At 35.7% G+C, this 15,525-nt stretch overlaps 1 protein-coding gene across 1 annotated transcript in view; it reads left to right on the top strand.

Moving 5' to 3' along the window:
* Positions 1–15,525, top strand: part of LOC116512952 (follistatin-related protein 5-like) — a 190,275-nt gene that overhangs the window by 121,583 nt on the left and 53,167 nt on the right. The window contains exon 4 of the mRNA XM_032223654.1: positions 4,818–4,938. Coding sequence (XP_032079545.1) covers positions 4,818–4,938 — 121 coding nt within the window. The remainder of the gene's footprint in view (positions 1–4,817; positions 4,939–15,525) is intronic.

Below are 15,525 nucleotides of genomic sequence, written 5' to 3'. Positions count from 1 at the left end.
GAATTTGCAGACTTCATAAAGGGTTTTCACTTAGGAAAAAGGTTTGAGTGAAGTATCCCTTTGGAGCTGTTTCATGAAGCAGTGTGGCCATCTCACTTCCAAGAGTGAAGTGAAAAAGCAATAAGCCTGTGTTTCACATGCTCCAATTGACACTACTGATTATTAGGTGCTTCTTTCATGTATAATGCATGTGTGAAAATATCTTCTGGCTATTGAAAGTGCCAGTGTAGCTTTCAAGGCAATACAAAGCATCTGACTGAAACAAATTGGGTTGCCTTTTCATCTATATGAAGAAGAAAAAAACACCCCTCTTTGTCAAAGGAAATCTGACTCACTTCTCATGGACCTAGAAAAAAATCTCTGCAGCTACAGATAATCAAGCTATTATATCATCTGCATTACAAGTGCTACATTTAACAAGGAATGAGCAGAAATGTTATATAATTCTTCCTGTGGAAAATGTAAACTCTGAGTAAAGTACCCCAAAAAATGGGCTGGCAAAAACATATTAAAAGAGAATTGCATTATAAGGCAAAGAGTTCAAACTAACGTTCAGGGTATCAACAGAACTGATTAAAAAAAAATAGTCCCTGCTCTTCAGTTCTAAACTAATTTAAAGCTACTTATTTATTAGATGACAGATTTAGAGACAGACATCATAACACATAAAACATGATTTTGTGGATTTATATGAATTTTAGCTGTTAGGTTCTGTTAATGGAAGTCTGGACTCACATTTGTTTTGTTACTACAAAGTCATGTTGCCTTTTAATTTACTTGTGACTAGGCACAAATTAATTTATTACAAAGCATACTATATTAATAAATTGGTTAATAAGCATTATGAGTTATATGGTGTAAGTAATATGATTCCTGTCATCTTATCCAGTTAGATGCAAATCTAAAATAAATCCACTCTAATATTTTATAATGATTAATTAGTATACAATCAGGACAGAATCTTCAGCATAATAGTTATTCCTATTACTGTATAGCAAATCACTTATTCGCTCTATGTTACAAATGTATACTATGACAAATATTCTTGCTTGCTTTCTGATATAGAAGCAGGTACAATTTCTTGCATAAATGTACACTCAGCTTTCATTATAATGCCAAATGTGAACTGTTTAATGCTCTGAGGTGGATTCGTGGAGGATTTGGTGGAAAAATCATAGTATTTTAATTTACTGATCATGAATTCAGTTCCATAATAAGGCCTGCATTATTTTATGTACTGGATGATTTTGATGGATTTAAGTGTCAGAGAATCCTGAAGACTCAGCATTATTTTTATGGATATTATTTTCTAATCTTGCCACAACCCCACAGTGTTCTTTAGTAACACATTGTAATATTTAGTGAACCTCTGGGAAAAAAAGGAAATCCCACTTCTCTGGATCACCTAATCGGAATTTATGGGAATCTTTATATTCACATGAATACAAGTTGAATTATCTTGAAGTGTTGTTGCTGCAAGGTTTGAAACTGAAGTTAGGTCTTTCAGAGAGGGAATGGTGCAGCCATGTCTCCAGTTGGTTTCTGCCTCATGTGATCAGCGAATAAAGGTTTACCCATATTAGCAGTTTCATGCTCTCTCTTAATGAGGCCATGTTAGATAGACAAGACAATCACTCTGTGTCAAAGTTGCAAAATCTTAATGGTCCTTTTGAACTCTACAGAAACATCGTGTTGCAGAAACTGTATCTGCATCTTCTCTCTTTTTTTTCATTCCATGAATCATTGAACAAACAGTCTGCCTCTTGAGAAAGTAGATTTATATGTTTATATAAAGTAAATGAACCTGAATTGCTATAATAGAAATATATTTAGTAATCTAAAATTATTGGCATTCTTTATTGCATTCTTTTTGCTGACATGCCTTTATATTTAATAAACAGACCTAACGTAAATATGACAATTGCTTTTTCTGCTTATAACCAACTGCTGGTATCAGAAAGATATTGACAATCTTTGGGATTGGCTGATCTTCTTTAAAAACACTGTTGATGTTTAAAAGGTTCCTGAGAAAGGGATAAATGTAAATATTTTTTATTTATATTTAATGTCACTAAGAGGCGGCTTGTTGTTTTATGATGTTGACCAATTAAAAATTCCCTTCCACGCCCAATAACTTTTTATCTTTCAGCACCACCTATTCTTTTAATGAAACTAGGTGGCAAGCTTTTAAATCCAGTAAGCTTAGACGTTAATAAAGAGAATACTTTTTAGCATCAGGCAGAACTTTGTATTTAATTCTCAGGTTTTTTTTAAAAAAAATCTTGCCCAACTAATTTAGAAATCTCTTTCTGCCGTTGTTTTGGAATAGTAAGTTTGTAATCAAAAATATATTGTTTAAAAAAAGAATAGCATTCTGGTTAAAACATTCATTTTTATCTATTTATTCACATTTCCAAGGTTACCTACTCATCAACAACTCTGACCAGTTTATAAAGGTTGAAGACAGGAACAATAAATTAGAACCACCAATAAAAACATGATTACACAAAGGAAAGAGAAAATCTTGGCCCTGTATACAGAATAAACAAAGTCTATAATAGGATTTTTCTTATTAGAATAGGGTATCACTTGTTGGCAGCTTCTTAAATCACAGTGTCTTTCCTGACTCGAATAGAGGACAACTTTGCAATCTCAGGAAAAGAAGCAGCAACTTAAAAAAAATTACTGATAACAGCTATAGAAATCCGATTGACAAATGAATGCTGCTTGAAGCTTTCAAACTATTTTGAATATTTGAAGTTATAAATATCAGGATTGTAGAATATTTGATAGAATCATGCTGAGATTCCATTCAAGAGTGAATCAAATTTTTGGCAAGTCAAATTAATCAACCCATTGGATATTTCCAAACTAATAATCTCCATATGTAAAGGTTTTCTCGTGAAAATCAAAATCAGACCAATTTGATTTTACAATTTATATAAATTAAACTGATTTTCTGATTCAAATAGAAAGTCAAAATCAAAATGAATACAATTTGAATGAAATCTATGGTTTGACCTGTTTTTTTTTTTTAGTGACAAATATAGGCCTCTTATATGTGGCACTAATAAGGGTTGCGGTGGCTCAGTGGCTAAGACACTGAGCTTGTTGATTAGAAAGGTCAGCAGTTCGGTGGTTTGAATCCCTAGTATCGCGTAACAGAGTGAGCCCCCGTTACTTGTCTCAGCTTCTGCCAACCTAGCAGTTCGAAAGCACATAAAAATGCAAATAGAAAAATAGGGACCACCTTTAGTGGGAAGGTAACAATGTTCTGTGCACCTTTGGCATTTAGTCATGCTGGCCACATGACCACGGGCCCTAACCCTTCAGCTTTGAAATGGAGATGAGCACCACCCTCTAGATTCAGGAACAAATAGCACATGTGTGCAAGGGGAATCTTTACCTTATATATGGCACTATTTTTGGAGGCTAAATTAAGCCACCTCAATCTTTAGAGGAGGCAGTACCAAAGAATACCAGAACTACAGATTAGACTGAAAGGGCAAGGGGATGAAAAAAAAAGAGGAGAAGTAACCAACCATTTTCAGAATGTTGCTGAGAAAAGTGTATGGATTTATCTGTGATAAATCTTTTCAGTTTGACTTGCTCATTTTCCTTGTCCATATATAGAGTTTCTTTTTATATATATGAAAAAGACAAAACTGCTTAATTTGGGGATAAAGGAGAGAGGAGGGGATTCAAACACCCAGAATACTTCTAATATTTTATTGTTTTACCTCTTGTATATGAACAGGACCATAAATCTAGGTGTCTGTGATATGTATGTAGACATGTATGTATGTATATATTTGTTTTCATAGATTTTCATGGGTGTAGGTATGCTGGTCTTCTTGTATTCAGGTCTTTTCCCGTGTAAGATCTTAGACCCAAATACAAGACCAGCATATATAAATATAGCATGCACACACACACACACACACACACACACACACACACACACACACACAATATTATATTATAATATATTATAATATATATATATAATATTATAACACTATTATCACACAAAGTTTACAAAGGCAACAGTAAAAATATTGGGTTTCTGTCGTGATGGACTCTTGTGACGAGCCGATTGACAGATGATGGAAACAGTTAGCTTCCTCCCATTATTGGGGCTTACCAGGGGTTGTGACTCTAAATATATGCCTTCTTCCCTGGCTTCAGCTGATAAGGAGGAGACCTGTGGCTTAATGGCTAAGACGTTTGCCTAAGATGCAATACAGCACAGGTTCGAATCCCAGTAAGGGTATGGCTAGCTGATGAGAGCTAAATAGCTTGATATAGATCTATACTAGTCTCCCTTTATTTATTTATCAGCACAAATAAAAAACACAAATATAACAAAGGCAACAGCAAAAATATTGAGTTTCTGTCGTGATGGACTCTTGTGACGAGTCGATTGACAGATGATGGAAGCAGTTAGCTTCCTCCCATAATTGGGGCTTACCAGGGGTTGTGACTCTAAATATATATATATATATATATATATATATATATATATATATATATATATATATATATATATATATATATATATATATATATATATATATATATATATAATCTATCTATCTATCTATCTATCTATCTATCTATCTATCTATCTATCTATATAATGAATGGTATACTTTATAATTACAAAATAACTTGAAATCTCTGCTTTTACATAGTTCTAGTTCACTGGCCTTCAGCATCTTTAATCTGATCTGTTAAATGATATTAGAAATACTTAATTATACAATTCAACTCCTTGAGCTCCAGTGTAATTTCATGGTTACAAATTCTCTTGTCAGGTAATAAAACAAGATGAACTTGGCAAGGATATGTCTGACTGCTCTCTTTTTGATCTGTTGAAATATGATGATTATAATAGTGACAAGCATCTTGGCCTGGAAGAATTCTATAGAGCATTCCGTGAGTATAATTCCTGATTTTATTCCATACAAAGTTACTGGTTTTATAAATGTTACACACACTGTTACAAATAATATACTGAAGTTGAATCCTATTGCAATGGAAGCTCTTCTATATTTTAAGTCTTAGTACTTATCTGCACAGCCCAGCTGTTCTGCTGCCAAATGGGACAGCAAGTATTTTTTGAGCAGAAATGAAAGACATTTGGTCAATTGCCTCTCATTACAGATTCCATCTTTAAGTGTGTTTCCCTTCTATAATTTGAAAGTAGTCTCTTCCTCTGATGTTGTGTCTACTGCTGTTGTCTATTTTGACTGGAATGCCTTACTTCTTTATACGCTAGCCACAGCAATTCAATGACTATTTTCACTGAAGAAATGTTCCCTCAACTGAAGCATTATCCTTATCTTTAAAAATGAAATTCTATTTACTATCAATGACACAGAGGTTAATAACGTTGCTTTGTATGCGAAATGTTGCTACTTCAAAACACAGCATATTTATGTTCATCTTTCCCCCAACTAGCCAATATTCTATCTCTTTATAAGTTCAGGGTCTATCATTTCATTTTCTTCCCATCATTTAGGTAAATTATTGATTCATACTGCAGCAGCTATCCTCTTCATTTCTCAGATATATGCGTCACGCAATATAGTGTCCCTGCATTGAGACTAAGACCCAAAATAATTTGCTGGGGAAAAGATAATGTTATATAGTTAAGTAGTCATTGCTGATCATGCCTGTTTTTTTTTTTTGAGTTTAAAAAAATAGCTTCAGGCTGTTTTGACTTGTTTTATTTTGTTTTGTTTTGCTTTGCTTTGCTTAACGTTGCTAGGTATCAGTGGTGGGATTCAGCCAGTTTGCACCTATTCGGGAGAACCGGTTGTTAACTTTCTAAGAGGTTCAGAGAACCAATTGTTGGAAGAAATCTCCTTTTGTTTTTTCCCACTTTACAGGGCTAATCCTGTAAGGAAGGCAGGAAGGAAACATTCTAGTGTTGTTTCTAGCCTAATCTTTATTGATCTGCTTACAGAAACTTCCTCTCTGGTTAACCCTTATTACATTGTAACAGCTAAGGCGAAGCGCCCATCGACCTGAGTGACCTTGAGTTGGCCATGCCCACCCAGTCACATGACCACCGAGCCCCACCTAGCCAGATGGTCATTAGGGCAGAGAACCGGTTGTTAAATTATTTGAATCCCACCACTGCTAGGTATTGAGTTTAGGCTTCAATGCAACAGCTACAGTTTACGCAGATTATATAAAACAATCTTTATTTAGAAAGTCTTTGTTTATTTTTGGTGATCATCATTTTAGAAAGATTCAGTAGCATAGAAAAAAAATGAAAAAAGTGGCCTTTGGAAGAATATGAAATCTGCTAACATAAAAAGGTATTTTAAAATTCAAAACATTCAAATGTTCAGTTCACTTTTACATATATTTTGTAAATTCTTAGACCATTAACTTATTTTTAAACATGATTGGAATGTGTAACTATCATGATTAATTATTAGTATTGTTTCATTAATATTTGAAATTCTTTTTTAACAAAACAATTGTTAGAGAATTGGCTATCAACTACAGATAGAAAATTCATAAGAAGCACAACTGAAAATTACTCTGGGACTGTCACGATTTAGAATCTCTAAACAATAGGATTTTACATTTTGTAGATGAAAAAATAAACTTTTAAATGGCGTTGTATGTGGTTCTATGCTACATCTTCCCTAGAGACATGTGCAGTTTAATAAAGGGGAAAAAATAAGAAACTGTAAACTAACACCAAAAGGCAATAATTTTTATACCGCTTCATTACAGTTTAGTTCTGGCTATCTAAACCCTCAGAACTGAAGGATTGAATAAAAGCAATCATAGTTAATTGTGTGATAATATCACTGATATAAATCAAATCATTTCAGACCACAGAAAGAGAGAGAGAGAAGAGACAGACAGACAGGCAGACCGACTCAGACAGAGAGAGACAGAGAAAGACACAGACCGAGAGCCTTTATAGTTACATAGAAACAGAAAACAATACTGCACTGACAGTATATGTCTATCCGGTAAGAGTAGCAAAAAAAGATATATAACTATTTTAGCATCATTATATCATACTGCCTAGTTCGGGGGGAAAGGCAGACCTGTTACTCTTTTGATAAGAGACTACTAGGAAATTCCAGGACCTGTAGGAATTGACCTGAAATTAAAAAAAAAAAAACATCCTGGGAAAAGGAAATGCCAAATCACTTTCATATTATTCCCAGGAATCTATATGAAAGGTGCATTCAAGTGAAACTTTAATTTTATGTATTATGATATATTTGCATATACTATGATAATGTACAATGCATCCCCTTAGGCAGTTGCCTGACAAGTTCAATCAACCATTTGTTTCTCAGGAGAAGTTATGCATTTTTTAAAAAGACCTCAGCAAGGATAATATGAATTGGATTTGGATTTGGATTTTATTGCATTTATATGCCGCCCTATTCCCGGAGAGACTCAGGGCAGCTCACAAATCAAAGGGAGGGAATACAGACAAGGGGAAAAACAACAAACAAGCAACTACAAAAGAATTTAAAAACAATCAACAACCACACAGTTCGAACGGGGACGGGAACTCGTCAACCCCAGGCCTGTCGGAACAGCCAGGTTTTAAGGGCTTTGCGGAAGGCCTGAAGGGTGGTGAGGGTCCGAATCTCCATGGGGAGCTCGTTCCAGAGGGCTGGAGCAGCCACAGAGAAGGCCCTCCTCCGGGTGGTAGCCAATCGGTATTGGCCGGTAGATGGGATTCGGAGGAGGCCTACTCTGTGGGATCTAATAGGTCTGGTGAAGGTAATTGGCAGCAGGTGGTCTCTCAAGTACCCAGGTCCAATACCATGAAAGGCTTTCACCTTGACTAGCACCTTGAAGCGTATCCGGAGACCAATGGGCAGCCAGTGCAGCTCGCGGAGGATAGGTGTAACGTGGGTGTACCGGGGTGCACCCACAATCGCTCGCGCGGCTGCATTCTGGACAAGCTGAAGTCTCCGAATGCTCTTCAGGGGCTGCCCCATGTAGAGCGAACTGCGTGTACTCTATTCACATATTTTCCTATTCTAATTCTAAAAAATTGCACTTCAGTCAATTTATTTGAATTGTGCAATCAGCAGTTCGGTTGTTAGTCATAGTTCACTATGTTAGATAGTGAAGATGTGTGCTGAGCATGTGGAATAAGCAATTGCCCTACACTCTATGAATGAATGGTGAGTGATTAGTGTAATGTACATATTACTGGAAAGCATTGGTGGGATTCAATTTTTTTTACTACCAGTTATGTGGGCATGGCTTGGTGGGCGTGGCAGGGGAAGGATACTGTAAAATCTCCATTCCCTCACCCCTCCAGGAGAAGGTTACTGCAGCATCCCCAATTCCTCCCAATCAGCTGGGACTCGGGAGACAGAGAATAGATGTGGGCGGGACCAGTCAGAAGTGGTATTTACCGGTTCTCCAAACTATTCAAAATTTCTGCTACTGGTTTTCCAGAACGGGTCATAACCTGCTGAACACCATCTCTGCTGGAAAGGTCCTTTAAAAAATGAAGAACAACCACTGAAAGACGTTTCCTGGAGTTAGCTATCACCATTCAATCATTTTCAACTAAAAAAGTTTGGAAAAAATATAAAGAACCATACTAAGTGAATTTAAGACTCCAGATAAAAGTGTTCTGAACACAAACTTCTGAAAGAGAACATTTTAAGCAGATGCTTCTACTGAACGTTTCTCTAGAGATTTCAAGGAAAATAAGTATTTCAGTCTCCTTTAAGTGCTTTATTTTAGATTAAATAAGGAAGCTGAGATTAAATCAATGTAAGATGGAAATAATTTTTCTTGTGTATTGACTAGGTCCATGATGGTATATGTACTGTGACATGCGTGCCAGAAGTGGCACGCAGAGTCCTCTCTATAGGTATATGTGCCATCGCCAGATGCTCTTCTGGTTTCTAGTGGTCTTCGTGCACGCCAGAGGACTGGAAACCCAAAGACCAGGTGATCAGCACCTGGGTTTCAAATGTTCTAGAATGCACCTGGGTTTCAATTGTTCTAGAATGCTTGTGCGTTCCGCTTTGGGCATTTGATGCCAAAAAGGTTCACCATCACTGGACTAGATAGACAATATCTACTCTCATTTTTGTTCTTTCTCTAGATCCATTCTCAATCTCAGTTCTTTGAAAAGAAAATATACATTTTGCTAATATCAACACATTGCTGAATGTAAATAGAGCTAAGCGAAGCTAACCATCGACTGGGGTTCCATATGATGCAGGTTTTAGGGTGTCCTTGGGATGAATTAACATATGTCAGAGAGAGAGGCCATGCTGATGTCTAACCAATATGCTTATAGTTATCATATGAAATTAAAAGTAACAATAGATTTTTATTTATTTTTTCTTACTTTATTTCATGTCCATATAGATGTACACTAATACTTCATTTGGAAAGACCACTCAGGCTTTTAGTGTTTTCTGTGGCATTTAGTGCAGTCATTTTGACAGTGAAGAAAAGTAATTTGCAGCAGAAAGCAAATCTTTGCAAAATAAAAATTCACAGTGATGATCTAAAGCACGGGTTTCAAACTCTGTCGTGTCACGGGTCAGTTTGTGATGTATCGTGACATTTTTTCCCTTTGCGGATCTGGGGTCGGTGTGGCCTGAGCAGAACGAATCCGGCCTATTGGCTGCCAGCTTGACAGGCCTGATCTAAAGTAACCCTCAGAGGACCATAGGGAGAAATTGTACCATGCTTGAAAGAAATGTGTATAATCTGTGATTATTTAAACATATTAGAAATGTATGTGTAGCTCCATAGCCCTATAGAAATATTGGGAAACAAAGGGTTTGCAAGAATAGAACTGATTGGATTGAATTAAATGAATGTGAGCAAGATGTTATCATAGACAATGCAGGTAAAATTCCTTAAATGATTCCATGTAAAGTGAAGAAAAACATTAACAGGATTTCCAGTCTGTGCCATAAATTGGAAATAAATAGAATCAATCTCTCTCTCTCTCTCTCTCTCTCTCTCTCTCTCTCCCTCCCTCCCTCCCTCCCTCCCCCCCTCTCTCATACATGCACATATATGTGCACTTACACACACACAAATACAGAGTCTAAGGGTACTTTTAAAAATTGTTTATTGCATTGAAAATATGAGGCATAGCAAATAGATACCCATAAGTTAGTTTGCTCATTTATTTGCAAGCAGAATATTCAGCTTTAGAAAAAAAAATAACATTTTCTGTATTTAATTTTGGTGACTCACATGTTACCTCCAGTAACTACTGATTAACTACTCATATCTTTGTGATAGGAAGTGAATATGAGAATAAATCGTAATGTTTGCTGCCCTATATGACCTTTGTTAAAATAAAATAAAATCTGTCCTTAGCCCACAATTAATACCTACAGATTTATTCTAATAAGGGTGGAAATAAGTCTTCAAAACTATATTTCTTTTAATAAAGCTCATGTGTTTAATGGTTATCATATGGCAGCTAATCCCCAAAAGGGCATTATTCCTTTTTTCACTCTAGGCATTTAGATTTCCCTTTAGTTTTGTCAATATCTTTCTACCATTGAAATGCTTCTCTTACTCAGAGCTGAAATATTGCAGAGTTCTAATTACGTGATGATATTATTTTGATGAGCTATCCATTTTGGGTAATAGAGAATAGTTCCTATGATTGTGGTGGATACTAATTCACCACTTGTAAGAAATTTAACTATTTCAAAGTGCACCTCAAATGCTCGTGTTCAGAGGCAGTTGGAAATTGATGTCACGGGATCGTATTTTGCTCTTTTGCTGTGGGCAGAAAATGTATTTAAGTAAAAAGGAAGGCTAGTTGCCTGCCTTTTATGAGTGGATAAGACTTCAGAAAAAGGACATTAAATCTTTAGGTGACCTTTTCAGCCTGGGTGACATTTAGAAGTTTGGGAACATGTAGTGGGCATGCATAAAATGGTTGTCATGGAAGAATTGCCTATTCACAAAATTGACCTGGAGGACATGGCATTTCACAAAACATCCATTAAGCAGATTGTGTAGGCACAATTTACGCATACAAAATTCTCTCTCTGTTATCCCATTGAAATAACAGGATACCATGATTGTGAGCCCAAGGGCATTCCTGCACATAAATGTTATGCTGAAGAATAATACTTTACTTTGCAGCATGCCATATTCCTATTTCTTTTACAGTAGACCAGGGACTCCAGAAGAAACGAGGTAACTATTGAGTATTGGTGCTCTTGGTTATCCCATGATCTTCCCCCAACCTGTAGTGTTCATCTGTAACTATGCAAATATATATTTGATTAGAGCTAATGGGTGAACATTGAATTGAATCATTATCAGAATTTTGAAATGCAATCCTTCATCTTAAAGTTCAGACTTCAATTGAGTTTAGTGTTTATTTTTGAAGAAAATCTGATCCCTACTCAATTATATTACTTTTTTTAAATGTTATCCCCTGATACCATTTATCTCTAACATGTTTTCTAAAAAGCAAATAGAGGTCAGATAAAAATGTAATCTAAAAAATGCCATTCATTACTATTTTACAAAGAATTATTTTTTGCATTTCTTAGGTTTGGTTTAGGTTTTATTTGACTTGTATGCCACCCTATTCCCGAAAGACTCAAATTTAAAATACAACAACAGTCATAACCTCGAAGGGGGCTGGATAGTTCAACAGCCCCAGGCCTGCCGGAACAGCCAGGTCTTAGTTTCTTTGCCGAAGGCCAGAAGGGTGGTAAGGGTCCGGATTTCTACTTATTTGTATATAATTTTTTAAAAAATCTGGCCTTAGTTCTAAAATCTGATACATAATATTCATTTTAACACAGATATGTGCATACAGTCAGAGATACAGAAAGAGAGAGGAAAAGAATTTTTGAAAATTCGGTATGAATACTAAACCTATTGTTTATTTTTTGCAAGGTTTCTTTTCTTTTTGTTTTCTTTCCTTTCCTTTTTTCTTTTTTGTCTGATTGAAGGGTATTTTAAAATTCTTCAGAAACCCTTCTAGCAGTGCTTAAAGTTTCATTTGTGTGTATTTATGTGTGTGTTTATAAACACGTAGATGCTTGAATATTTTTCTGTGTGTGTGCTCTGCTGTATATCTCTTTTCCATTTTGTGGCAAAATTGGTTACTTATACATCATAACCTTAACAAAAAGCCTTATGGCAGGAATTCTCTTGCGGCACTTTCAGTCTTTAAGATTTAATTAAAGCCAGGAAAAGATTAAAAGAGAAAAATACAGAATACCCACATTCAGCCTTCTGCCACTTCTTAAAAAAATAAAATGCTAAAATTACATATAATCTATAAGAGTTTCAATTTTATTATTGAAAAAGAAAACATAGAAAAATAAAATATTTATTTTCAGTAAACTGAAGGTAACAGTTGACCCTAAAATAATATTTTGCAATTATTAAATCTTGAAGATTGGTTAAAGATTTAAGGTAACCACAACAAAAGCTTCTCGCATCCAGAAGTAAGAAATATTTAAATCCTAAAATGTTGTTCATATATTTAGTCATAACTCCCAGTCTCTGTATCTATTTGTAACATATTAGTGTACTTCTGCATTGGTCTTCATCTTATTTGATTTTATATCTATCTATTTTATAGTTTAAATTATTCTCATCTCAATTATCAATTATGATATATTTACGCAATTATATATGGCTGTTATTAAGCCGAAGAACTAGGCTCTTGGGATGTTTTTCAGAAAAGAGGTTTATTATTATTAGTTTCTATTTTTGAATGCTAGTCCTTTCAAAATAGAAAGAAGCTTGAAGTTCCTTTTTTTTCTATGAATGTTAACAAACAGTATGACAACTTTCAAAAGTATGACAACTTTCAAAAGTCAGTTCTCCAGTACTTATGTCTGATATGTTTTGCACAACTGATTTATCTGAAATTATGCAGAATAAAGTTAATAAATAAGCTAAAAGACTTTTTTTTTTTTTTACAAACCATCTATCATTGATGGTTAGCCTCTGCTAAGGAGATATATAGTCTCTCGTGTAGTTGGTTTGTGAGAGTCCTTCTTTCCGCTACATACTGCTTAATTCTTTTGATGACAAAGTTGGGCATCTTCATCTCTAGATCAAAATGGGAGAGGAGATGTGCTTTATTAAAAATTAAATGTCAAACCATATGTATTTTATATACTAAAAACAATTTCATTAAATATTGCTTAGAATACAAAGAAAATATAATGTGCATTTTACAGAACATATGCTTTCTTTGGGGGGGAAAATATTTAAAAGTTTTGCAAGAATTTTAATAGGCCCAAATATATAATTTCAAATATGTGATTTCTAAAATTACAAAGTTCATTTCCAAAACTAATGACACTCATTTTAAAATAGTAAGTATATTTGAGCACTATAATATGAATGCCAGCTTACCAACAATAACAATGAAAGCAAAACAAAGAATATCTGTTGGAAATCTTGATTTAATGAACAGAACGGTTAAGGTGGTTGTTGATCTTTGAGAATAAGCTTGTTGTTGTTAGTTGCGAAGTCATGTCCGACCCATCACGACCCCATGGGCAATGTTCCTCCAGACCTTCCTGTCCTCTACCATCCCCCAGAGTCCATTTAAGTTCTTCATTGACTTTATCCAGTGACCTCATTCTCTGCCGTCCCCTTCTTTTGCCCTCAATCTTTCTCAGCATTAGGCTCTTCTCCAGTGGGATAAGAGCTGTAAGAGTGTAAATATCTATATATGCTTCACCTTCCTCCTGTATATTTCTCTTTTGAACTACTAATCTTCTTCCTCCTCTTATCTAGGATTTTTTTTTCTTTACTTGATCAGGACTTAATTCTTTAAAGTAGCCTTTGCCCACTTTGCTTAGATACTTTTGTATACGTTCATCAAACAGCTCACCAATTTAGTTATATTCTGTATTTAGTTTTTAGACTAATAATAATAAAAAACATGGTTTACCTGAATAATCAGTTAAAAGCTCATAAGGAGTATTAGACTTTTCTCATAGAAGAGTTTGATATTCTGTTATCAGTTATGACATAACTTGTATCTGGTCTCCTACTAGCCTGTCAAATGAGTAAATGAAAATATTTTATTTATTTACTGCTAAGTCATAATCTTCAATCACTAAAATGCATTCATTTAAATCATTCACAGAGATAATGTTGATCAGCAGTCTATCAATACTCTGTGGCTTGGCTACTTTGGTGGAGATTTGCATCCAGCGCTTATGCTGTTACACTTTTTATTCTTGATTTACTTTCAGTTACAATATCTCAGCACTGTTGAAATGGATCATTTAAAGAAGGAACAACAGAACTTTAAATAAGTAGTAATGGTCGGCTTTAGTCACAACATAGCATGCAGCACATATAATTTCACATTAACTTAGCGCTATCATGGGAAAAACAGTTGGACATATCCTTGTATGCTTTTGTGTTCTTACCCCTTCCTCCATCCAGTAACAAGTGCCGAGACAATCTTAGCTGGAATTCCACAGCACTTTATTAGCAGGAAACATAAATCTCGGTGGCTGAAAGCCCAAGCACAACAAACAGATAAGAACCTTGGCAGCAACTCAGACTTCGACAGATACAGATAACAGCTTCTCCAGCATTAAGACTTAAGTTGAATCCTGCAAACCAGACTCCTCCCAGAGTCTCTCTTTAAATACTATCTTGAGAGGAGCCTAATTACAATCACCTGGGTCCAATTATCTTTTGTATCTGCATAGCTATTCTCTATGTCAATCTGCCCAGCGTTGCCAGGCACCCAGAATCACCTCCCTTGTCTCCTCATCACTGCTCCAAGGCCTGACGTCCGGAGCATACTTCCTTCGGTTTTCACTGCTCTCCATGCCTCAGGTGCCTCCTGGTGGCCAACCAACCTCTCTGCGCCCTGCTCAGAGTCAGAACCCTGTCCAGGGTCCTCCACCTCTTCCAGAGCTGACTCATAAGGCCCCTCGCTGGTGAGTCTGTTTGCAGCTCCAACGGCACCTGCTGGGCCACAACACTTTTGTAATTGATATTCCAGTATGATCATTATATTTAGCTCTTATAGTGTACAGTTGTTTGTCATTTTTCCGTGTTCAATTTCAATTTCTTCAAAAATATCAGTATAAAAATATAAATGCAATGTTGACTATTGGCATGATCCTGGTGGTGGAAATGGTGGAAGTACATTTCTCCTCCATTGTCCTTTCAATCTGAAAAACTTGGAAAGGTCCCTTCTGAAATGTTTGGCACCCCTGTGTTCCTGTTGTGGCAAGGCTGCCTCTTATCTGACTGTTTGCCTGGCAAAGGTTCTTTCTCCTGTCTTCCAAGGCCAATAGCAAATACCATTGTGTGGCTTCCATCACTTAAGTGTCACTTAAGTAGTTTGTAAAGAGTCCAACCGAAGTTTATCACAGTTCTTCGGGATAAGGCTGATAAGCACCCACCTTTATCTCCCTTGAAACACTGCCAAAGGCCTAATTGGCAACTAGCTTTGCAAGGCCACTTGGAGCAGAGTTAAAACGGAGCTTCAGAATGTAAACTGACCAGAAC

Source organism: Thamnophis elegans, chromosome 9 (assembly GCF_009769535.1).
Source record: "Thamnophis elegans isolate rThaEle1 chromosome 9, rThaEle1.pri, whole genome shotgun sequence".
NCBI classification, from domain to species: Eukaryota; Metazoa; Chordata; class Lepidosauria; order Squamata; family Colubridae; genus Thamnophis; species Thamnophis elegans.
This window is presented reverse-complemented; position numbering and strand designations above follow the sequence as displayed.